We start from the raw sequence: 24865 nt of genomic DNA on the forward strand, positions 1-24865 counted from the left end.
TCGGGCTCCCGCTGGGGCTTCCCTGGCAACGTTTGGAGCCCAGCAAGGTCCCTCTTGCAGGGCATGGCCTTCCATGGGGCCCGCCTTCCTACCGTCTTGAATGGAGCGCGGTCCCGGAAAGCATTCTCGTGGGAAGGAGGTCTGAAGAAGTGGGCTTCGTCCACGAAAGCTTGCATTAGAATATAGCCCTTAGTCTTTCAGGGGCCACCACGTTTTTGCCTTCTTTATTTAATTACTTTATTTCTTTTTTTTTTTAATGCTCCTTTTGTTTTCGTAAAGGAATTCCTTAACATCTTTGCAAGTCGGGAAGGGACTGGAGGGAGGCGGATGAACCTTGGAAATCGTAACTTTTATTTATTTATTCATGCATGCCTGCATACATGCATGCATTTGGATAACTCTTTTATTATTTCGTCTGTAAATAGGTAATTCCATCTCTATGAATACAACGACCATTAATTAACGATGAGTTTGACAGTCGGCAGTTTGCATTTCTTCTTTGAGTTCTAATAATATATGTCTTTACTCTTTTCTCATCTTTTTCTTTTTCGATTTTCCTTCCCAGTAATGCAGCTGTGGATTTCTCCTTTGCTTTCTAGGAACAGCTGCCACTTCTTGCCTTCTAGTAAGGAAAACCATGTCATGAAAAGCTGGCAGGAAACTTGGTGTCCTGGCAAACTGTTTTACTGCTCTGTGTCTCTGATCAGAAGAGAGAATGTAACTACAGCACAACCCTAAATCGGCAAGCACAGTGCTGTGGGCAGAAGATACTGAGGTTGTGCTGACAGTTCCTTTTTCTCACAGAAGTGAATGCTCCAGAAAAACTCAAGCCCAAATGGCACAACAAGAACAGAAGGACAAAGATCACCAGATGGGATTGTGTCTGCTTTGTGGTTTACCAGCAGCGGGTAAAACAACTGTGGCTCAGGCCTTAAGCCACTCCTTAAGGAAGTGCAAGGGATGGCAGTGTGTCCTTCTTTCTTATGATGACCTCATTCCAGTGGAAGCCTTCAGTCAAACAGAGGACACCTTGGAACCAGAAGCACAACAGCCTTTGGTCAGTAGTTTCCTTGTCTTTCTTACTGATAAGCGAAAATTCTCTGCCTGGCCACTGGTTTATTCAATGCTAATCCAGTAAATTGACAGAAAGTAAATACTGAACAAGCAGTAAATGATGCATGGACCCACATCTCAATCACTAAGTTTAACATTGTGATCACTGCTGGTGTCAGGTTTTTTGTTTGTTTGTTTGTTTTGAGTTCTTACAGACAAATTTAGGAAGATAATCCTATACTTTTCCCTTTAGAGGCAAGAATTCTGTTGCTTAGTTATTCTAGCATAAGTGCAGTGCCATAAAATGTAGCGGCAGACTTCTCGCAGTTAACAAGTAACTTGTCATTCCCTATTTTGTGCCAACTCTGATAATTGGTGTGCAGTCAAGTGGCAATTTGTTGACTAGCAGCAATTTACACTGTTGTACTAAACCCATCATAACTAAACAATAGGATTCTGGCAAAAATTAGCTGTGAGGGTTACTTAGAATAAACACTCTCCAGGTGTGTTAAACTGTTAATGTCTTCATAAATCTGTATGCTAGGAAGGCATATTTGCTGATCCTTTGTGTATTAAACCTTTTTGGGTTAAGTTGACCTTATTTCAGTCTCCTAACGGAAGGTTTCTGTGATTCTTTTTTTTCCTTGAAAATTAGTTTATGCAAACTGATTTTTTGTGAAATGTTTGATTTATTAGTGCAAAAATAAAATATGGGAAAAAGTCGCCTTTTTAAAAACGAACCCCATATTTTTCATAATGTGTAAGTAAAACAGTAATTGCATATTTTAAAATATATTGATTGAAAACTACTAGTAGTGTTATTAAACTACTGGGGATGTTTTTTCTAATTTTACTGAGCTATAGTTTTGATCACTATTTTAGTGCTTGTTCACAAGTTACAGTAGGATTGTCTTTTGCATCCATTTTAATATAATGTTCACTGGTGATACATAAAAAAGTGATATATAAATAACCCCTAATGTTTTGAGAGCTATGATTTCCACAGCTACTACTCTAGTATAGGCATCTGTCATTGCAAGTGATAGGAGATAAGTATTAACTCTTCCCTATTTCTGTAGCTGTAAGATTTTCTGATAGTTTATTGTGACATAAGGTTGTGTGGAATGACTTTTTAACCATTCTAATCCAGTGGTTCCCTGCCTGGGGTCCACAGGTGTTTTTGGACTAAAATTCCCAGAAGCCCTCACCATTAGCTGTGCTGGACAGGATTTCTGGGAATTGCAGAACCACTGCTCTAGTGCCTACAATAGTATGCTTCTGAAAAAAGTTTCCCTTTAGATCCTCACAGAACTCTTAATGGTTTTTGTTGCAATGGACTAACATCACTCCCTATCTTGAATTCAACACTACACTGATATTAAGGCTGAATATAAATTCTAACATAGTTATGTTAGTGTTTTGCATCAAAATCAAATATTTCTGTGCACTTTGGGGATGGCAAGTAGTAGAATAATTTTGGTACATTAGGGGTTTTCAGCAAAATATAGGAATGTGGAATTTTTTGTGACAGTGGAATGATTGGATTGTGCACAGGAAAATATGTAACTGATGTTCGGAATTTCTAAGATGTGAGGAAGACAAATGCTATTCATTTTATGCTGAGAAGTCAAAATGCCCATTGTTGATTCACTTTCAGACTGCAGTCAAAAATCTTGTAAACTAACCGTAAATAATTTTCCTTTTCCTTCATAGATCTCTCGCTGGAGGTTGCATCGACATGAGTTATTGTTGTACCTTGAACACTTCCTTCAGGCACTTATTGCAGGATGCCATTATTATTCTCCTCCTCCAAGCAGAACTGAAACAACATGGAAAAGCTTTGTCTGCAGTTTGAAAGAGCAAGGATTAATATCTACAGGAAAAGAAGACTCTGCATCCTGTCAATATTTAATAGATTCCCCCTCTCTCGCACCAATATATTTTATTCTAGATGACAATTTTTATTATCGGAGTATGAGGTATGAAGTGTACCAGTTAGCTCGGCGATGTAAGTTTGATTTTATATTTTAAATTGGCAGCTCAACCCTGTGATTCAGCAGTGTAAACCAATACCTGAGAAGCTACATCTAAGCAGGCAGAATCCTTTCTTTGTATCTCCTATGCCCGTGGTCCCTAGCCTTGGGCCTCCAGATGTTCTTGGACTTCAACTCCCAGAAATCCTGGCCAGCAAATGTGATGGTGAAGGTTTCTGGGAGTTGTAGTCCAAGAACATTTGGAGGCCCAAGGTTGGGGACCACTGCCCTATGCAACCCTTCATGGCTCCATTTGGCCATGGACACCAAAGTATCACACAGGAAGTCTATACCATGACAACATTAGTAGGTAGTGGCTGAAACCCAGTAAAGTTATGCTGCATAAGCCTTGTGATGTCATCACCCATGGTTATATTTTCTTAGTAAGTTTCCTGTTTCTCCCCCTGCCCTCTAGCTTCCGGGATCCCTTTGGTCCCGAGGAAGCCTTTGCGGACAGTGACTGGGGCATGGAGACTCTTAAATGTCCAAAAAATTCTGCTGGTGATCCTCTTGTGGGACTTTCAGACATTTAATGTCCCCTGATCCTACTGTTCTCAAAGACTTCCCCAGCAACAATATAAACCTACGGGAGCCTAGGAACCTTGGAAAGAGAAGATAGGAAACTTTTCATTAACAAAATACAGCTGTGGCTGATGATGTCACCAGATGTATGTAGTATAACTTTGTTACTGAATTTCAACTAACTTGAGAACCATTGACTGCTTTTCATATTGATGATGAAGCCGGAACTTTGCTCTGTGACTCTTAAGTGCTGTGGTTTGAGCATAGAAACCAATTTGACAACTCCCAGGAGAGAAATGCCTATACTAAGTGATGCTATCTACAGTTCTGAAGTTATATGTCTGAATACAGGTAACACCCAACTCTAGCTCTCTGTACAAGTAAATTCTAGTGAGACAACAAAAGTCCTAAACTGATGTCTGTTCTTAGTCATGAAAAAATAGAGGCACTAGTAGGCAGTTTGTACTAGGAAGATATCCAGACTGTTTACAAGGACTTGCACTCTCCCCAAACTATTAAGTTCACAGCTTGTTAGCAGTTGTTCATTGAACTTGTCACTGGAAGCACAGGTTGCTTGTGTGGTGAAGGATGTCTTTTACAAGGTGACCACTCTTTCTGGACAAGAATAGCTCGGCTATAGTTATCCATGATGTTGTAACCTTCAGTTTAGCTTAGTGCAGTGTTTCATGTGTAGGTCTGCTATTTGAATGAAATTTGGAGAATGCAGCTTGTCCAAAATACAGCTGCAGGGCTGCTAATTGGGAACAGATACCAGATCAGCACACACACAGGTATCTTTCAAGGAATGTTGCAGAGTTCCGTTTGCTATCTGGAACACCCTGAACAAACCCATATTCCTCCATATCAACCTGCTCAAGCAACCTTTCTTATTTTTTCAGTCTTCTTTGAAGTTTTGTTTTCTCTTGATACTGTTGCTATTTTATTGCTACCTTTTTATGCAGAGTTTTAAAAATTTGTTACATTGAAAACTTTGTTAAGAAGTAGTGATGGAATACCAATTTAAAATATTTTGTTATCCATACAAATAAAATTATGCTTGGGGAAGAATGCTATGATATGTTTTTAAAGTTTTAATATTGTTGTACACTGCTCAGAGACCACTGGTAATGGTGTGGCTAAAAATCTTGTAAATAAATAAATAAAATGACTTCTAATAGGTGAGCAGTTGTTCTAACTATATCTGCCAAGTTCTTAATTGTTCTTACTCTTAGTCTCACCCCATGGCTTTTAATTTATGTGGAGTTTCTGTATCTGTTATGTCACTGGTATGTTTAAAATGGCCATCTTTTATACATAGATGGTTTTTCTTTTCTTTTCTTTTTTAAAGACACACTGGGTTTCTGTCAGTTGTTCCTGGATTGTCAGGTTGAAGTTTGTATGCAGAGAAACAGTCAGAGAAAATGTCCATTACCTGAAGAAACTATATGTGCAATGGTACAGAAAATGGAATGTCCAAATCCTGAGAAATATGCATGGGAGCGAAATAGTCTCATTCTGAAGAGTGCAGAATATTCATTAGCAGATAAGTATGTAATGAAATGGAATCAGTTATTTAATTAACGGGGGTTACTTGGACTTCCATGTGTGTAGTGGAGCTGATGCAAGCTGTAAATTTATGCAGCTTTTAAAGTATTGATCTTGTGCACCTCACAACAGCACAGAACAAATACTTGGCAACATCACCCCCTTTCCTTGTGTTTTGTCTCTTTTTACTCTCAAGTTGTAAGCAGTAAACATCTCTTTGTGTCTGAGAGTTAGGTGAGAGTTAAGCCCAACTGGAAATAACCGTAGCTGGTTGTGCTTTTTTTCTCCTGTTGCTTGAGACAGGGGGTTTGTAACAGAAGAAGGAAGGTTAATCAGAAGAAAGAAACTTGTAGAGTGTATGACAACATCTCAAATGTTCTGCCCCCCCTTTTAAAAAAAATCTAGCAAAAGCCGTGTGAGAGTTATTGTTACCAAAACAATTTTTGAGAATGAGGGAAAGGGAGAGTGCTTGACAAAAATGCATAAAGCTGTTGTTGATAGCTGAATTGTATTTTGAACTATAACATCTCAATTTAATCATTCTGTTCTTGGGCTCTGCAGTCTAAGCTATATTCTTTAAGTGTTTTATCACTTGGATTTGCGTTGCCTCCTTTGGCGAGTGATTCTGATCTGTTATTTATCTTCCAGTTTCAACTCAGGAGCATTTCTTTTAAATAGTTTTGGTTGTAATTTTTTACATTCAGTTTTCAGGTGCTTGATCTCTTATCTACTGCTCTGGAACATCCGGTGAAACCCCTAGAAGAGAATATGGAAGCAAAGGTAATATGGGGAGACTATATAACTAGTACATTTGATAGTGTTGAAGTTGCACAAGAGGGTGTACAGGCAATTTGAGGACGCTCATTTCACACCTGGCATTTGACCTGCTGCTGATCTTCTAGAGTTGAAGAGTTAACTCACTCTATTGCATCCCCAGGAGCAAAACGTTTTCAATACATATATCTCTCATCCACTTCATTTATTTGGTTTCTGTTCCCAGAGATTTATAGACCATAAAATTGATGACTGTATTGTAGAAAATTGCCAGTTTCATTTAGAAAATTGCCAGCAAAATACAAGCAGACTATAGCCGTTCATAGAGAACCACTTTCTATTTCCATCATATTTCACTGAATCTGTTAGTTCCCTGGACTATATTCTGTAGAACAGCTGAAAAACTGAAATGGTTAAAACTATAAATTTATTTTATTGTTTATATTATATTGGAAGCTGCCTAGAGTGGCCTTATAGGCCAGATGGGTGGGGTATAAATCAAATAAATAAATAAATAAATAAAATATATTGCTGTTGAAATAATTATTATTTTAAATTATGAGATTAAACTGCCTGGGATATATTTCAGTTACTGATTTTAAATGCCACTGGCAAAGTTCAAGAGCACTGAAAACATTATGATTGTTTTTATGGTGTATTAGCAGCTTCACTGAAAACAAGTAGCTGACATACCCTTTGTGGTATTTCATGATAGTCTGAGTATAGCACTATGACAAAAGGCAGATCTAGCTTTAAAAATGCTCCCTCCAGAAATCCTGTACCACACCTTCTTAATGGTAGTGTTCATATTAGTATTTTAGCAGCATCCTGCCCCATGTAAAGCTTTTCAGTGGTTCAGATCATTTATCTGAACTCTGAACTCTCCCCCTAGTGAGTGGCTAATAAAAGGAAGACAATTTTAGCAATTGCATCTCAGCTAAGGAACATTTATCTTGTCTCCTAGGATGAAATTCTGGCTGCCATTGAGGTGCTAGGGTTTTAAATATATATATGCTCATATTATTTTAATAGGCCCTCTGTGGCTTTTGACACTTCTTGAGGATTCTGGTCCTTCTGAAAAAGGCTACCATTTTGTAAGCATGTTTGTTATGTCATTTAATTCTGAGTAAAATGCTTGTAGTAGACTGTGGTTCTTATAGGGCAGAATGCCATCTGAGCTCTTTCCTTAGCCTTGTAGTAAAGGGTAATTCACCTACTGAGGCAAACGTACTGTGTGCGTATTCAGAGGTATTTGTGCTCTGACTTGCAGGTTAGTGGAAAGGCATGTTAGTTTCATAGTTTGTGGAACTCTATTCATGACATTTTCTTCTCTGCCAAAGAAGAGATGTGAAAGTTCTTAGCTAAATTCATAGAAAGTTAAAATTTGCTTTTATTTAAGCAGCTTAAGTCTGCCAGAAGTTTTTTCCACATACCAAGATTCCAAATCATTAAACAGGATGGGTAGCTTTGGCTCTCCTTCCCTTGTTCAAGGGAGAAGCGAGCACATGAGCCTAAAGCCAACTGCTGCTCATAACAGAAATCATGGAGTGCCATCATGTCTGAATCCATCTTTTTGGACAAAATTATGTAACGATTTTGTAACTTTGTTGATCTTGGGTAGGAGATGGATCGTGCTATTTGTGCAGCCAGTGTTCTTCATCAAGCTGACCAGGGCATCAGGAGAATTGTGTCTCAAATAATGCAGAATGCTAAAGGTATGTTATGTTCAGCAAGATGTTGTGGTTTTTGGTGTTGGGTTTTTTTTTTTGTTTTTTGCTCAAGGTGGCTTTGAATGGGTTTACATTCCAAATATGCATCGTTCCCAGACACACAGCCTACTGTAATATTGTTTCGGTTGATTTTCTTGCCCCTTTGGATGACAGCCATCCTTTCAAATTTCAGAGGCTATAAAGCTTAATTTTGCTTTTTGTTTTTGCAGACTATAACCTTTCCCCCCATGAAATGAAGAGCTTTGCCACAGAACTAAACAGGCTGAAAGCAGCATTTTTGGAAGATTTACGACACAAGTCCAATGAGAAAAATCAGTCTTGTCTACAAAATAACATTTTTAATGTAAATGTGGCATTGTTATTCAGCCAGCAGGCAGATGTTGTTGTTAAGAAGTATGTAAATAAACAGTAGTATTTTTCTGTGTTTGGCAAAGCAGAGAAGGGTGGATTCTATCAAGAACTTAGCCATTTGCTCCAGGCATTGTGTTGCTTTGTAGGAGGGTTACCCTGAAGGATGTGTAGAAACTAGGATTTGACATTTTCCGTGCTATTCATAGGAAAGAGACTGCTCGTAATTGACATCTTCCTGATCTGTGGTTTCTCAGCCTCAATATGGCTGTAAATAAAAGCCTCCTCAAAAATTGCAATGTATCTTACCTGTAGCATCAAATGTTGATAAAACCAGGTCCTTAACTCACATGCAGCCAAACAGCAGCATGCACATTAGTGCTGTGCAGAAGCACACGTACACCCTGGCCTACTCTGTCCCTGAATAAGACATGGCTTTTTAACATGTTTCAAAACCTTTAAGGATGGTGGTTTTCTGGATTGTTTGTGATTGATTTGGGGGCCGTTTGACATTGGCTATGGCCTTTGAAGAGGCTGGTTCAGAGAGAGGTTCTAGGGGACTCTTGTTTGAGGCTAATATATTTTGCTGTTCTGCCTTCTCTCCTCTAACCTTGGCATTTAGCATACAGGAGGACCCCCATATCCATGGTTTCTCTTATCTAGTCTGAAAATATTAAAAGAAAAAAAATCCAGAAAAAAATGTTTTCATGTGTATTATCAGAACAGGCCACTGGATGGAGGTAGAGACTGTGCTATGAATACTTGTTAGTGAAGAATACATTGCATGGTTTCTGGCACTCTGTAGTGGTCAGTGCTGGTAATGCATGTCAAAATATTTTTCCCCTTTTTACCATAATATATAGCTAGTGGTTATATATCCACAGGGGTTTTGAACCAATTCCCAGCAGATATTGGGGTCCTACTGTACAAATGAAACATAGAAGAGATGATCTGGTGTTTGATGACACTAGTGTACTTTTACTTGCATAAAGTTCCCCAGGAGACATTTGGTTTAGTGTAGTTCCTATTGTGGAATGCTTGACAACACAGTCTTTTTTCATATGTACCCAGCAAGTATCATCAAGTTCAATGGTCTTAATGGTCAGCCAAAAGTTTAATTTTCCTTTCTGGATACAACAGCATTATATAAAATCTTTCTGGTTCCAATTTTCATTCCCACTATGCAACATAAGTTCTGAACACTGGAATAGATAGTGGCATGGGTTTGAAACACACAAACAATAAATGGTCACAAAGAAATGCACAAAACGGAATGGCTTTTTAGCAGAAAAACTCTTGGCTACAATTGTTAAAGGTGTTCAGATAAATTGGAAAATGTGCTAAGGTTGGCTGAATTACATTTCCTTGCTCAAAAAATTAACATGTGGCATAAGGGGCCAAGACTGAATGCTTTCTGTCTAGCAGTGTCATCACAATAAATAGAATCAAGATGGACCGCATAGTAAAGAATCTTTTGAAGACACAACTCATCTAAGTGAAATTTTTTCAAGTGGCCTAGAACACTTTTGAAATTACAGTAGTAATGTTTAAAAAAGCTTTGCTTTGGCTGTCTCCCATTGTGCATGTAGTCCTTCTCTGTTCAGTATTAAAGTTTGATGTTTTTATAACTAGTCTCATTTGGTGTTAAATATTCAATGTACAACAGTTAGTATCTGCAGATAGTAGAGGGCTTTAAATTCTTAAAAACAACATAAGGCAAAAAATCCCTATTGTGCTGCTTGAAAATTCAAGAATAAGTAGGTCAAGCTGGCATACTGAATTCATGTGAAGAAAATTGACACAAGCCTTGGGTGGCATAACTTAAACCAAATGTGCTAAAACATTAGTAGAGCACTTGAGATTTTGCTGATTTTAGAACTGACTGGTAAATCTGCTTGTGGCAGTTCTCCTATACTTTGATGCAAATTAAATTAACAAATGAAGTGTTTTGACCAGCCTTTTTTTGGGGGGGGGGAAGGGTGGTATATAAATGCTAACATGCAAGACATAGAACCAGTGCCACAGTGATTTCATAAAATGTTTTAAGTAACATTTTGCAAACAACATTGGTGGAAAATCGTCTTTGCAGGACCATGTTTTTTGTCAAGTGGAAGCCCACAACTGCTAGAGAGCATATGCTGATCCTGTCTGAAATTTCTACTGCTAACAGTAAAGTCAATAGTATACTTAGCATTGGGTTGTACAATGCCTTAGAAAGTGTCTAAACAATGCAAGGCAGGAATATTTGTATGCTCTTGGAGCAGATACAGTCGGGCTGGTCAGTTTGCTCCTATGAATCTGAAATTTGTTCTGGCATTTGAAGGATTAGAAATACTGGAATTTGAGCAAAGGTATTTGATACCAGCTGCTCTACCAAAGCAGACCACTGAAGCCCCAATGAAAGACATCCCCCAGTGAGTCAAGTGTTCTGGGTCCAGGCAGGGCAATGGGAGGTGCATACATTGCTAATTAGAATGATCATGTTTTAAAACTTTTTTTTAGACAGCTACATCGAGTCTTCCATTACGCTTAGGACTGAGTATGGGAACATGAGGTGGAGATTTGCCACTGCACATTAAAGTGAAGATACTTGAATTAAGGTCTTTTTATGTACTTCAATAAAAATAATGTAAGCAAGTCCTCTTCCATATTAGAAGCACTCATCTCACATGTGTTGTCAATTTGCCTTTCTACTTGTGGTATAGTTGTTGGTTCATAGCCAACTGACATATTTCTGAAAAAGGAGGAAATTGTAACAATGACACTGTCACCAATAGCTGACTGTTGCAGTACAGCATCTTAGGCAAATCAAACTGTCACAACTAATGTATTAAAATATCAAGATGATCCAGTTAGAATGTATGTTTTTGACTTCAGCTTTTATTTAGCTGTGTTGGTTAAGTCAGCATGTCTAGCACTGCAGTTAAAACATACACAGTATATTTTAAGTTCTACGGCATCCAGTCCCAATAAAAATTAACGGGATGTTTTCCCACTGACATCAGTGCAGTAGATACATTAGACCAGTGGTTCTTAACCTTTGTTACTCGGATGCTTTTGAACTGCAACTCCCAGAAACCCCAGTCAGGATAGCTGGTGGTGAAGGCTTCTGGGAGTTGCAGTCCAAAACTCCTGAGTAACCCAAGGTTAAGAGCCAGTGCACTAGACAGCTGCAAAATTAGAATCCTATGGTACAGCATTTTAGAGGTGGAAGGCAATTCTAATATTGTTTCAGTACCTCTATCAGAATTCAGAATGAGTACCCAAAATATTAAGATATCAAGCACTGATTTTAAGTCTAGTACTTTGGAAAAATGAAAAACTTGTTTTAGGACATTCAACACAGCTTCTTTGAAAAATTTTCCCTCTGAAAAACTAATTCAAAAATAAAACTATTGAACAAAAGGCAAAAGTTCATTTTGACTGGAGGTGCAGCAGTCACATTAGCAGCTTTTGTTTGTTTGACTGAGCTGCTTATCTAGATACACACCACTAACCTCACACTTTTACTATTTTAGGGTTTTGGTGGTGTCAGGTGTCCAAACTATGAGATTTCAAACATTATCACTGATGATGATGCACTAACAAAACTCCAAATCAGGTCACCATCAGCAATGCTATGGTCAAATTGTTGAAATACCTGCTCTCCATAAGGCTGTATTAAAACTTTTAGATACTCAATCTACCCAGGGCATCCCTGAGTCTTTCTGGTCCTTCTCAGGAGAGCAGTGCAGGCTACTGCTGTGGGGTGAAAAGGCTTAATGTTTGTAGTATACTTCTCTGCGTGTAACATTTAGGTACCATCTTATATAGGGGACTGCACTCACTTTTCTAACTCATGTTTCTATTTTGACCTTTAGAAACAACTATTAAAAAAGGTGCTCATCCACTGAAAATTCTCAAAATGAAAATATGTATAATAGACTCTTCACACAAAGGCAATTAGGGGTAAATTCAATAAATGCACTAAAATAATCTGAAATACATATGTGCATATTTACTTATGCAAGAGAACAGTATAAAGTCTTGTTTCCCTTGAAATAAAAAACATATACAATAAAAAGTGCACTGAAAAATAAGTGTTTTCCCCTGTATAATTAAGGATTCATGTGCTGTAGGCTAGCATTATCGCTTTTGCTAGCATAGTTTGTTTAAAGTGCTGATTCAATTTGCTAGATAGTTTTAAGAAAGCAGGACAGCTGACTCCCATCTTTCTTGTAATGATATCCACTGCAATTAATCAGTGGTTAAAATCATGTTGCTTAGCATAAGAAAATTTGTAACTTTCAGTCCATTCCTAACCAACATATAACAAGTCCCGACTGTGATTCCCAGGGGCACACATGTACTCTGGCTTGGGGCATACATGAGTACCTTCCAGAATTGCAGTGGGGACTTTTTATTTGGCAGAAATCAGCTGCAAGTTATGAATTTTCTTATGCTGAGCAGTAGCATTGCAGTCAATGAGTCTTAATATTCACTTCTTGCTTTGCTAAGTCCAGAACTATTAGTAAAACCCCATAAAGCATAGAATATTCCTTCTCACACTATTTATGTAACTAGAATAGTTTTCAAAAGAGAATGCATTAGCTGTTTATAGTTTAAATAACTCATGCTTAATCTGAATGGTTTCTCATAATATTCTAACCTATTTGCTGCTTCATTTCCCTCAGAAAGACATAGCTATCAAGAAGGCAAAAGTAAAACAGCATTTAAAGGCAGTGAAGTTACTTGTAATGCACTGGAAGCTAGGCACAGAGGCCCTGATGCACTGTTTTATAATAAATTATCTATTTTAGAAACATTGCTCTCATGTGTTCTTTTTGGACACAGCTTTAAAAGTCACAGACATTTAACACTAGGCACTATTTTTTTGTAATATATATTTTTAAAACAAGTTGATGTGTTTTGTACTCTGATTAACATTATTCTTCTAGATCCCACCAGTTAGTTACCACATAAACCTTATTAAAGGCCACCCCACTGCAACTACTTCTATAGTAGATGTTAGGCTTTGTTATAAATGCTAATTATGTTTTTAAGCTTTAAAAATATTTTGTATCAGTTTTGGTGATAACCCATTTATAGACAATCACAGCTTTGACATTAAGTGAATAATACTAGACAGAATTAAGTTATAGATTACTTGGTACACAGCTTAATTTAGGGAACTAAGCTGCACTTGGACAAATGCTGGTCCTAAGATCCATATTATGTAAGGTCAGTCCTTGTTTTGTTTCATTGATCATCTGTACTTTTAAGAAGTGTAATTGCACGACACACCTTGTCTTCATGTTAAGAACCAGATTAGGAATGCCACAACTAACAAAGATATCCTTAGCAACTCATGACAGTATGAAGATGTTTGCCTCCAATATTAAAATTCCTGTGTGGATTCCTCAGGAGGGACAAGTGACCTCCTCATTAGCAAGTAAAGAAACAGACAGCAATGTGCTTAAACACACACAAATACATGAAATAATTACATAACTTGTATTCAATCAATGCTGGTTATGTTGGCCTCTGGCAAAGTGGCAAGCAAAGTCATATTTGTTTTTACATTTGCAACCACATATGTTACATTGAAAAGGGTTCTCAAATCCATGGCATCCCATGTGGATAGTGTAAAGAATATTATCAGCAAAATACATGTCACAGTGCTGGCAGTGGTGCAGAAGTTGAGGGTCTTGAACTGGAAGAGTTGGTGCTGGAGTACTTGGCTGACTATTACTGATACTTGGGGTGCTGGCATGAGCACTGTGGTCACTGCTGGGACCAGCTATTGGACTGTAGTTCCTTTGAGAATGTGGAGGACGAGGATCAGGGCTTGTAGGGGATGAGTTCTGAGGAATACTGGTTGAAACAGCTGGTGCAGTAGGCTGCTGCATCATGAAAGGCTTTTCATCTTGACATGGTACAACATCTGGTGAGGGTGGGTTTTGGTTTTCAGGGGGCAAACTAGAGAGCTGTCCCGCTAAAGTAGAAAGCTGATTTAAAGGATTATCTACCATAAGATCTTGAGGATCTCTTGGCAATCCACCAGTCTCTGTTGGTTTTGCCATACTTTCGTATGTTTCAGTCTGAATGTTTGGGATTTCATGAGTGAAGTCATTAAGGTAGTCTGGCTTCTGAACCACCATGGATGGTGGACTCAAGTTAATAAGTGCTCTTCGGCTGAACCCCAAATTACTGGTCTTCTTCTGCAAGACACCCCACATCTTCTTGCTACTAAGGGAAGGCCTCGTACCCTTTATAGGCACCATTTTGTGTTTGCGCCTGCGATGGTGAGACAAGTTGCTTCTGTCACTACAGCGGAAGGAACACAATTCACATTTATAAGGTTTTTCACCAGTATGAGACCGCATGTGAGCTTCTAGATGACGTTCATAGGCTGATGCAAAGGGACATAAGTGGCACCTGTGTGGCTTTTCACCTGAAAGAATAAAAGCAAAGGCTTTTTTAAATCATTGCTCATTGCAAAAAAACTTAATGAGAAAAAAGGGATTAACTAAAAATAAAGTTAACCAGCTGGATTAAACAACACTGCAGTCTCTAGAACTGCCCTTGAAAATACTTACCAGATGAAAACCATCTAATGAAGAAGCTCTGTGTCTTACATTCAACAACTGTTAGTGGACATATATAAGAAATTTAGCAAGGGCAACAATAAAATCATCATGACTCTGTCTAGTGTACTTCTTTCTAGAACTATAAAACCTGTGAAATCAGCTATCAAATATGGTTCGTATTTCATTATCTTAGTTTAGGCTTCAGTGTTAAGACTCTAAAACTTACAAAGCTTGTTACTGGAAATGTAAGGGAGAAAAATCATTAGCAGATAGCTGTGAGTCATGCATATTATATATAGGCATCCTTCAGTCTCGAGAGACTATGGTAACATACTCTGAATTGAGGAGTGTCCTCTCCAGAGCATGAAGCCTGGGTAAAGTAATATGGAGGATAAGCTGTTACCCAAGCAGCAGATCCCCCCTCTCCACATTGCTGAAATGGTCCAATGGAAAGGCAAGAGCCAATACAACTGGTTCCAGCAACGTCGCAGGAGTTGGCAGAGCGACATGAGCTGCCTTCGGGACTCCAGCTCTGGATTTTGCCTCGAGGTTAACATGTTAGACACAGTAAAAAGGTATATGCAGTAACACAATGTAGAGAAAAAATCTGCAGAATCAATCATACCTGTATGAATTCTGATATGTTCTATGAGGCGTGCTGTTCCTTTACTAGCATAATTACAATACCGACACTTTAATTTTCCATCAAAAGTTCTTTCAAATCCATCTACTAATACTCCTGCATTTTCATCCAGCGAGACTTCAACTGAAGGATGATCTAGTCCATTTTGATCTCCTTCTGTTCCTGCTGTAAGTAGTAAGGTAGTAATATCAACATACTGAAAAAATGACTTGTACCTCAATAATTGTTCCAGATTATTATGAAAGAACCAAAAGAGGACTTCCTAGAAATTACGCAGATTTTGTTGCAATTTTAAATTTTTAATAAATGAATAAAAATTATGCAGAATTTCATTTAATAACTTAAAGTAAAGATTCAACTGCTATTGCAGTTAACCTACCTCCTGGAAGTGTTTCTGCCTCTTTGTCTCCACTGACAGAGCCTGAAATCATGTTCACATGGTGAGTCTGCTGAGTCAAATATTCCTGAAAATCTTTTACAAAATCCAAAGGTTCTGGTTTCTTTTCACCCATAGTCACTCTACAATTTCACAATGTTGCAGGCCTAAAAAATAAAACTCACTTAGGATTCACACACAAGCTACACAATATTTCAATCTGCAGTGATTTATCACTGAGACTGCAGCATTTTAATCCTTGAAATTAGGATATTATCTGACTTAATAAAAATGAAGTGACTTATGGAGACCAGCTTATTAACTTCTGAAGTATACCTTGAAGTTAACCACTTTCCCATATCGAATCTAACAACAGTAGGCCAGATATTTAGCTGGGTTTATAGGAATCCCAATTCTATTCAGTGTCCAACTGCTTAACAGAACCTCCATCTCCTATAAAATTCATAAAGAAAAATCTATCAGATGAAAGTTTTTATAAATCAGAACATTTCAGGAGTCACTTTCCACATCGTTTTGGGTAAGTATTTTATATTAAGTGTAGATCACCCTGGTAATTGTCTTTGAATCAGGGACTATAACCCTAATAAAGTACAACAAGCAGACTAGAGTACATGATTCTCTTATCATAACCATAAAAGAAAGAAAAGTTTAAACAAAGCTTCCAAAGACTTTTTACCTCTTTTGTAAAAAAGTTTTTAAAGGTGGAGAAAAATTGAAGGGTATAGTATGAGACATTCACTGTTCAGTACCAAAATTTAATATATGGATTAGAACAACTCCTCTTAACAATTTATTTTTAAAAACAGAAGGTTGTAGAGGGTGGATACAAGGATGTGACAACAGAAGCCAGTTTGATAATCAAAAAGCAAAATGCAGTCCCTCTGCTACACATAAATGCAGGGCAGGACTTCTCTAAAGTTGCAATCTTCAGAGAAGCCATCCATTTTTACCAGAAACAAACAAACAAACCAAAAACCAAAAAAAAAAAAAAAAAAAAAAAAAACCCCTCCATGAATGAGCAGACTGCACAGGGTGATATGAAAGTTTAGGAAACTCCATAAATTAAATTCCATGACTTGGAAAAAGAAGGAAGCACTGAAGAAGATCACATAGTAACTATATTGCTTCAGTAAAATTGCAAGGTCCTGCCATGCATAAATTGATTTCATTTATTCCTGGTCTTGCAGCAGGTGGCCTATTATGCTTCCACCATATTCAGCTACATTAATCATGTATAAGGTTTATTTAGAACATACACTTTTCATGTATTTTTAGACACTTATGTGTGCTTGTCATTACTGCAAGGGTGATTACGGCTCCTGTTATCTCCACATGGTCTCCAGCTTATAGAAGCACTATTGGTAAAGGATGAAAACCCTCTAGCATGACTTTGTTTTAATTCTGTACCAAAGATAATCATTTAATCGCTCTCAGTTTTAGATTTGTAAACACAGAGTGTACATCAAGAGTTTAAACTCAGTATAATTAAGAAGAATGACGAGTTAGAACTAGTATGGTCAAAGACTTCCTATACTATCACCACTATGCAGGTTTGTACATTTGAACTTTTTAAGCATGGGTTACAGTTAGTAAAGGTAAAGGTTCCCCTTGACAATTTGTCCAGTCGTGTCCGACTCTAGGCAGTGGTGCTCATCTCCATTTCCAACCCATAGGCTAGCGTTTGTGCGCAGACAATCCTCTGTGGTCACGTGGCCAGCATGACTAGACACGAAACGCCATTTACCTTCCCACCAAGGTGGTACCTATTTATCTACTCGCATTTCTGCATTTTGCAAGCTTTCGAACCACTAGGTTGGCGAGAGCTGGGACAAGCAATGGGAGCTCACTCCGTTGCGTGGATTCGATCTTACGACTGCAGGTCTTCTGACCTTGCAGCACAGAGGCTTCAGCGGTTTAACCCGCAGCACCACCACGTCCCTTATGAGTTACAGTTATACTGGATTAATAACAGACAAGGTATCTGAAGAACAGTAAAGTTCACTTGAACTACAGGATGAAGACACTAGATCAAATAATGTCCAAAGCCAATTCCTATGCAACCAATCTCCTTGAATCGCTATCAACTGTCAATGTTCTCAGTACTAACCCAGTTTTCCCCCACAAGCATTGTAGCAGCCAGGTTGCTTAACTCGTACACAATATCGTGATTATTGATGATTGTACCAAGCCCAATTCATGGTGTTTGTCTTAACCATTAAATCCATAAATGACTTGGGACTTGGTTATCTAAAAGACAGCCTATGATATTCAGGAAAGGCCCTCTTAAAAATACAGATGGTTTCAAAGGACCACCAAAGAAGTACATGGAGGAGGGCATTCTGTGTGGTTGGATTTTAATGATTTTCAGCTAAGTGTGATTTTTATCCATTTTTATTTATTCAAGAAGTTTGTAAGCTGCTTTGAGCACTATTTTTATAGCAGAGAAGTAGGGTATAAATGAAATCAATAAATAGCATTCTGTCCTCTTCTGCATCCCCTCCAAACATGCTACAGTAGTGATCTTCCAACCTTTGGTCCTCCACTTGTTTTGGATTTTAAGCTACCAGAATGCCTGATCGTTAGTTATCCTGCTTGGGATTAATGTCCAAAACATCTGGAGTTCTACAGATTGAGAATCCCTACATTACAGTGTACTGATGTATGAGGAAAGAAATTAATCCTTTAAAAAGACACATAAAAGCATGTTTTACCTTAATGAACCAAATCAGCTTCAAGTAACTGAAACAGATATAAAAAATCCATTCTTTAAATGTAAGGTCCATCATTTATGGAAATATGCATCTTTTTATTAATGCTTTTCCAAACAATCTGTGGAGTTAAAAGAAAGACATATATTTGTTTTAAATGTAAAATGTACATAGTTTAAAAACACTTTTAACAGCTTGATGCCATATCCACCTATCATAAGATGCTCTAAATATTTACTGACATTCATGTATGGAGTCCTTCTCATAAGGGGGACTCTGTCTGCTGTAGCATCTCTTTGTATATGTACGGGTAAACATACATTTTGCCCCAAACATTTATTTATTTAAAATATTTTTACCCTATCTTTCTTTTTAAAAGATTAAAAAATATGAGAGGTGTTATTGAAATCCCTTTATTATCCCAAGTGGTGCTTTATTTTTACCATCTGAAGGTTGTTTTGGGCCTTTGAGGGACTGACAACTAGAGATGGGGGTATTCGTATAAGGCTGGACAGTCCACTCACCAATCTGCCGCGGACGCAAACAGCATAATTCTACAAATGGCTCCGCAGCATACAATCCACTCGCCACTCCTGGCAGGAGGTGGGAAGACAAGACTTGTTGCAATGTCAAAGAGTGGCAAGCGGATTGCGGGCTGCGGAGCCATTCATAGAATCACGCCATCCACGACCACATCGGATTGATGAGTGGACTGTCTGGCCCTATGGGAGCTGAACCCTCGTTAATACCACCTGTGCGGGGATATGCATATTTGTACACGAATACCTCCATGTCTACTGACAACCCTAACAGCCGTTCTAGAAACCAGAACTGACATTCTAAAAAATGCTATTTCAAGTCTGAGGGGAGGGAGGCGGGGCCAATATGAACAGAGGTTGCAAATTGAGAGCTTTCTCTCTCCACTGTAACCGCTGATGGAAGTTCTGTAGGCTTGAGATAGCCTAATCAAATTTTCCAGGAGAGAAAAATTTATCCGAAGAAAAGTGCCATCTGCGAAGGTGGGGGGAACCTGGTGCTACCTCCCCATCCCAGAAGTTCGGCATTCTCTTTGGCAGGACTCCGTACAGGTCTGAAAAATTGACGCAGTCCAGAAGGCTGGAGAACAGATACACAACTATATTCCAGATTTACAGACATCACCATAAGCAAATTTATTTTCATTACTACATTTAAGCTGAACACTTGGAAATCTATTGTGATGTATGAAGATAGGTGGGAGTAGTAGGCTGTAGGACTGAACACTGAAAGCATTCAGAAGCAAACAGCTCAAGAGTACGGGAAGGAACACAGAAGTTAATTAAACAAGACTTTTAGCCTGATGAATTGCTGAACTATCTGTCTGCAAAGTTCCCACTTAGAGACCTGCTGAACATTATTGAATGTTATTGAACTGCCTCACAATACTAATCATTTAGATTGTGCCTACACCCACATGATGCTTATTTATTTATTTATTTATTTATTTATTTATTGGACTTATATGCTGCCCATCTAGACGTTGTCTACTCTGGGCGGTTCACAACAAGCAAAGTATAGAACAATTGATATACAATAACAATTTTACAGCAATTTACAGCAGTTAATCATTCAAGATAGAGAAACAAAAGATAAATTAAGTGTGCCCGGAGGGAAGGCCTGTCTAAATAGCCAGGTCTTAAGATGGTTTTTGAAAATTCCAAGCGAAGGGGCAAAACGGATCCCAGAGGGGAGATTGTTCCAAAGACAGGGAGCCACTGCAGAGAAGGCCTAGTTTCTTGTGCCCCAATGTGCATTATTTTACATTTTCTGAGATTGAAACACATTTGCCATTTTTCCGCCGAGTCTCCCAGTTTAGAGAGATTCTTCTGGAGCTCTTCACAATCCCTTCTGTTCTTCACTACCTGGAAAAGTTTCATGTCATTTGCAAACTTGGCCACTTCATTGCTTATCCCTTTCCCCAGGTCACTGATGAACAGGTTGAAAAGCACCGGTCTCAGGACAGATCCCAGGGGCACGTCGCTCTTCACCTCCCGCCATGCTGAAAATTTGCCCATTGACACCTCCTCTCTTTTTCTTGGTTCTCCACGAATTCTCAATCCATAAAAGCACCTGCCCTCTTATCCCCTGGACTGTGGAATTCTTTCAGCAGCCTTTGGTGAGGGTATGTATGCATGTTTGTTTATGTTTATATGTTTATATGTTTATATGTGTGTGTGTGTATGCCTGAAGAAACCAATACGTCTGATACAGAGATGAAAGTAGAAAATCGAGGCTGTTCATAAACAAAGCAACATCCATGTGGATTACAAAAGGAAATAGACTGGATTCTATTTTTGTTTCTTCTTGATTTTATATATTTTGCTGAGCATGGTTGGGGGAGGAGTTTGAAAAAATAGTTTCTTGGGAGTTTTTTATTTTAATTTTAAAATTCCTGAAAATCCATGGTGGCACTAGAAGAGACAAGGAGTTTCTCTTCCACTTTATCTCACCTTATCTTTTTCTACTCAAAGTCTGGAAAGGTGCCCAGAAGTCTGAACATGCTGACTTGTCTCTCTTTTTTTTCTTTGTCAAATCTAGACATAAACAGCTTCCTTGAAGCGGAGTAATATTTGCTATACTTATTATATTCAGGAAATATTCTCCTTGTTTGGAAGTGGTCAAGGAAAGTTTCTCTTCATTAATAACATGGACTTTTTTTAAATTCAGCGTATATTGGGCAATCCCCATTTGTTATTTGCTTGATCTGTTTGTTGGTTGCTCTCATATCCTTCCATATTTTCATATCCCTAATGTACTAGGTTATTTAAGTCTATATAAGGAAGAGGGGAAAAAGGCAGACATCAGTGGAGAATACTGTAGAACTGTTATATAAAGGGTTTTTCTTTTCTTTTTGGAAATACAAAAACAGCTGCAAAACCTAAGGTGGGGAAAGGAAGTCTGGCACCAGAAACTACACCACTAAGATTGATGCAAGAAACTCAGTCTACTTTATTAAGAAAATAATATTTTGAGAAGCTCATGAGTTTGATGAAATTAAGTCTGATACTTCAGCCCTGAAAACTAAAATGTCTGACCTTTCCAAACAACAGGAAGATATAAATTTACAACCAGGGCAAATGAAAGAGGATGTGACGCAGCAAAATCAAGAAATACAGAAGAAAGTGAGATTAGCAAAGAAAATGGAGAAGACAGTAAGAGAACTTCAGAAAGACTTAGGAAAAGTTGAAACAAGACAAAACCAACATGAGACATCAAGAACTCAAATCCAGATGAAGAATGCATCACATATTCTGAGTACTAGAAACTCAAAAGACCTCTTAGAAGTTACAACCAATTTATTATCAGACTGGGCGGATTGTGAGAAGGATGAAATTAAGTGGAATATAGATGCGGCCAGAAGAACTTCCTCAGTATTTATTTAAAAAAATCACCTCTCAAGAGAAATCCAAATTAGATTCATTAAAACCACATATAGAGACAAAATTCTGAAAGCAACGCAAGACAAGCAAAGAGAAGGAAGGAATCTCAAGACACTGAAACATACCCCTTGGGAAATGAGAAATAAAAGGAAAATGTATGAGAATTGATAAAGTCTATCAGTTACATATTCAATAATCAAAATAATAATATATTTGTCTGAATTTGATTTTTCCCTCTCGCTCACTGTTTATATTTCTTTCTGATATGTGGAACTATTACTAGAAGAAAATGTATAGAATTACTATGAAAAATATTGATCTGTAATGTATCCGTTCAAATCCACCCCTTCCGAGGGTACCCCATCCCAGCTGTCCCTTACCTTACCTTACCCTACCTTTATAAAGAAAATAAAAATATTTAAAAAATGAAACAGACTTGAAGCTTGTAATAGCTTTAAATGGCAATAAAGAATATATATCATGATGCAGGGTGTGTACTGCTCTATGGGAGGCTGAAAAAAAGCCCTGGCCATCCCTGGTTTAGGTAGGGTCTAGCCTTATCCTTGACCAATAAGACATTTTGTTTTTAAAGGGGAGTTCTGCCTACCTTCTTTGTGTCCTCTTCAGCTTCTTAAAGGTTTAAGTTAACTTGGGTTCCATTAGCTGAACACTGCAGATGGAAAAAAATACATAAATTGCCATGCTAAATGAAAATGTAATGCTGATAAGAAATTGTGCACATATACTTCAGGTACTGTACATTTAAATATGAGATTACACATAAAATCTAAAATTTCAATACACTGGTAGTATTAAAACATTTTAAACCACTTAAGGGAAATGACGTTCTGTATTCTCAGAATTGGTAATATTAGATATTGTCTTAAATCAGCAGAGCATGGTACTTGCCATTTCAGCTGTAAATTACATTCCCAATATAACTCAATATAGGAAAGCCATAAAATCGCAGTTTAATATTTAATGTGTTCTCGAAGGCTTTCACGGCTGGGACCCGATGGTTGTTGTGGGTTTTTCAGGCTGTTTGGCCTTGTTCTGGAGATTTTCTTCCTGACATTTTGCCTGTCTCCGTGGCTGGCATCGTCAGAGGACAGAAGCTAGAATTCTGTCTGTATTCTGTTATAGTGTGTGGGATTGTTGAGTATTTTTAGCTGTGGTATCAGGGTTTGTTTTTTTTCAGGATATGTAATGGGTGCTTCCTGTGATCAGGGTGTTTTTTGTTATGGGTCTTTTGTTCTAATAAGGGGGGGGATGATCTGCCACTGTGACTGATGGACTGGTGATCACTATACACAAAAGACTAGCTAAAAACACCCATCAATCACAGTGAAAAATCATCTCCCCCCCTTATCACAACAATACACCCATAACAAAAAACCACCTTGATCACCATAATCACCCAATCTCCTGAAAAGACAAAAAGCTGATCCCACAGCTACAAATACTCAACAATCCTACACACAGTGAAAGCCTTGAAGAATACTTTGTATTTTCTTGTTGCACTCTTACTTGTGGGATTTGGCATATGATGAGAAATACTGTGTGTGTCGATTACCAAGTCCTATAATCTCAGCTCCCCACTGCTTTGCCCTGTTGCACCTATTACATTTAGCTATATAAAATGTATACTTTAAAATGACTACAAACACATATTTTTCTATCCCTCCCCACATTACACAAACCTATCTACAGTAAGCCCTTCATCCATCTCCTTTTCCGATCTCTGTGCCTTTTTGCCCTGGGCACCCCATGCCACCCGTTCCTTATTATTATTATTATTATTATTATTATTATTATTATTATTATTATTATTATTATTATTATTATTATTATTATTATTATTATTATTATTACAATAACAACAATAACAACAATAACAATTAATTATTATTTTTTCTTCTCTAGTGCCGCTTTCTTGAATTCTCATCCTGCCTCCACACCCAGGATCATTTAACCCTCACTATCCCTATTAGCTGGAGCCCACAAGGAAGAAAGAGAGACTCTGGACCACAATAACAGTACGAAAACATTTAGCGGCAGTCGCTCTGACAGTGAGTAAAATCCAGTGTTTGTGGGGAAGCAAGGAGCTGCTTGGAAAACCCTTCCCCATCATCTTAGAACTGGAGAGCGGGGAAGGGATTTCTATGGATCCGTCAAGGAGGCCCAGGAGGGGAACCGAACCGTCAGCCTCTGGCTCCAGGTCCCAAACCCCCCTCCAGGCATCCCTCGCCTCTCGTGGCCTCCACAGTCACAGCCAGTATTGGCGGGAAGGCAGCCCGTCTAGATGGCCGTCGGGAGGCTGAGAGGCAGGAGGGAGGCGTGCCTTTCCCGAAGGATGGGGGAGAGAAGCGCTGCTTTTTCCCCCTCACCGTTCCTCGGGCATTATAAGCGGCCACTGTGACCCGAGAATAAGCCGCCGCCGCCGCCACGCTCCTCACCCGGGACCCCAAAGCCCACCCGTCCCGGGGGGGGGGAGGGAGGCGAGCGACAGGATCCCTCTTCCGAGGGCGACCAGCGACCCAACACGCGTCTTTTCCTCTTCACGGGCGACCCCGCCACTGGCCCGTCCCGGCCCTGCCCGCCTCCACCCAAGAGGTTCTCGGCCAGGGTCTCCCTTAAAACTTAAAAGCGGAGAAGCAAAGGAGTTAAGGGGCGACGAGAAACGCCATCCGGTCCCCTCCCCTCGGACGAAGGAAAAACCCTCCCTTCAAGCGGCCGCCTCTCCCCGACTCACCTCCGCCGCACCGGGCAGCCACCGGCACCCCCAACCGCCGCAGCTGCTCCCGCCGCCGCCATCGCCGCCGCCTCCATGTTTGTTGTGTCTCCCAGAGCCCAGGCGTAACCCACGTCCTCCCCCTCCAAAGTCCCGCGAGAGCTCCATGGGCAGCGCTTGGCTCTTCAAGGAGAGTACGACGCGGAGGTGCTCCAAAGGCGCACAATGCTTTTGCATAGACATTTCCGGTTGTCAAACTGCAGCCGCACTGCTCCCGTACGTTGGCGGCCACGAATGCAGGTCTAAGGGATTCTATCCTGAAGAGATCGCATAATTTTTTTTTGAATTGGATTTTTTATCTTAAGGCGACGCTGGAAAAGGGAGAAATGACTC

At 38.9% G+C, this 24865-nt stretch overlaps 2 protein-coding genes and 1 long non-coding RNA gene across 7 annotated transcripts; 2 read left to right on the forward strand and 1 right to left on the reverse strand.

The window, feature by feature from the left end:
- Positions 1–9633, forward strand: PSTK (phosphoseryl-tRNA kinase). 3 transcript variants are annotated; one of them, XM_020808749.3, is made up of 7 exons: positions 1–139; positions 600–1057; positions 2767–3061; positions 4957–5155; positions 5858–5933; positions 7549–7642; positions 7867–9633. In XM_020808749.3, exons 2-7 carry the CDS (start codon positions 836–838, stop codon positions 8067–8069), a joined length of 1089 nt encoding a protein of 362 aa, XP_020664408.3. In that variant the 5' UTR covers positions 1–139; positions 600–835; the 3' UTR covers positions 8070–9633. The 3 variants fall into 3 exon arrangements, with proteins under 3 accessions (XP_020664408.3, XP_020664410.3, XP_078247319.1); XM_020808751.3 differs by having other exon boundaries at positions 50–425; XM_078391193.1 differs by lacking the exon at positions 1–139 and having other exon boundaries at positions 185–1057.
- Positions 9634–11901: 2268 nt separating this feature from the next.
- IKZF5 (IKAROS family zinc finger 5) lies at positions 11902–24622 on the reverse strand. Of its 3 annotated transcripts, none has more exons than XM_020808747.3 (6): positions 24494–24622; positions 22349–22411; positions 18326–18443; positions 15597–15760; positions 15200–15379; positions 11902–14438 (listed from the first exon to the last, which is right to left on the reverse strand). In XM_020808747.3, the coding sequence occupies exons 4-6, from the start codon at positions 15727–15729 to the stop codon at positions 13507–13509; spliced, it is 1245 nt and encodes a 414-aa protein (XP_020664406.1). In that variant the 5' UTR covers positions 15730–15760; positions 18326–18443; positions 22349–22411; positions 24494–24622; the 3' UTR covers positions 11902–13506. The 3 variants fall into 3 exon arrangements, with proteins under 3 accessions (XP_020664406.1, XP_020664405.1, XP_072851531.1); XM_020808746.3 differs by having other exon boundaries at positions 15200–15382; XM_072995430.2 differs by lacking the exons at positions 18326–18443; positions 22349–22411; positions 24494–24622 and adding an exon at positions 15930–15950 and having other exon boundaries at positions 15200–15382.
- On the forward strand, positions 20284–22156 carry LOC140705947 (uncharacterized). The gene is made up of 2 exons (XR_012085583.2): positions 20284–20483; positions 21231–22156. It is a non-coding gene; the product is annotated as an uncharacterized LOC140705947 (long non-coding RNA).
- Positions 24623–24865: the final 243 nt, after the last annotated feature.

Source organism: Pogona vitticeps, chromosome 3 (genome assembly GCF_051106095.1).
Source record: "Pogona vitticeps strain Pit_001003342236 chromosome 3, PviZW2.1, whole genome shotgun sequence".
Classification (NCBI taxonomy): domain Eukaryota; kingdom Metazoa; phylum Chordata; class Lepidosauria; order Squamata; family Agamidae; genus Pogona; species Pogona vitticeps.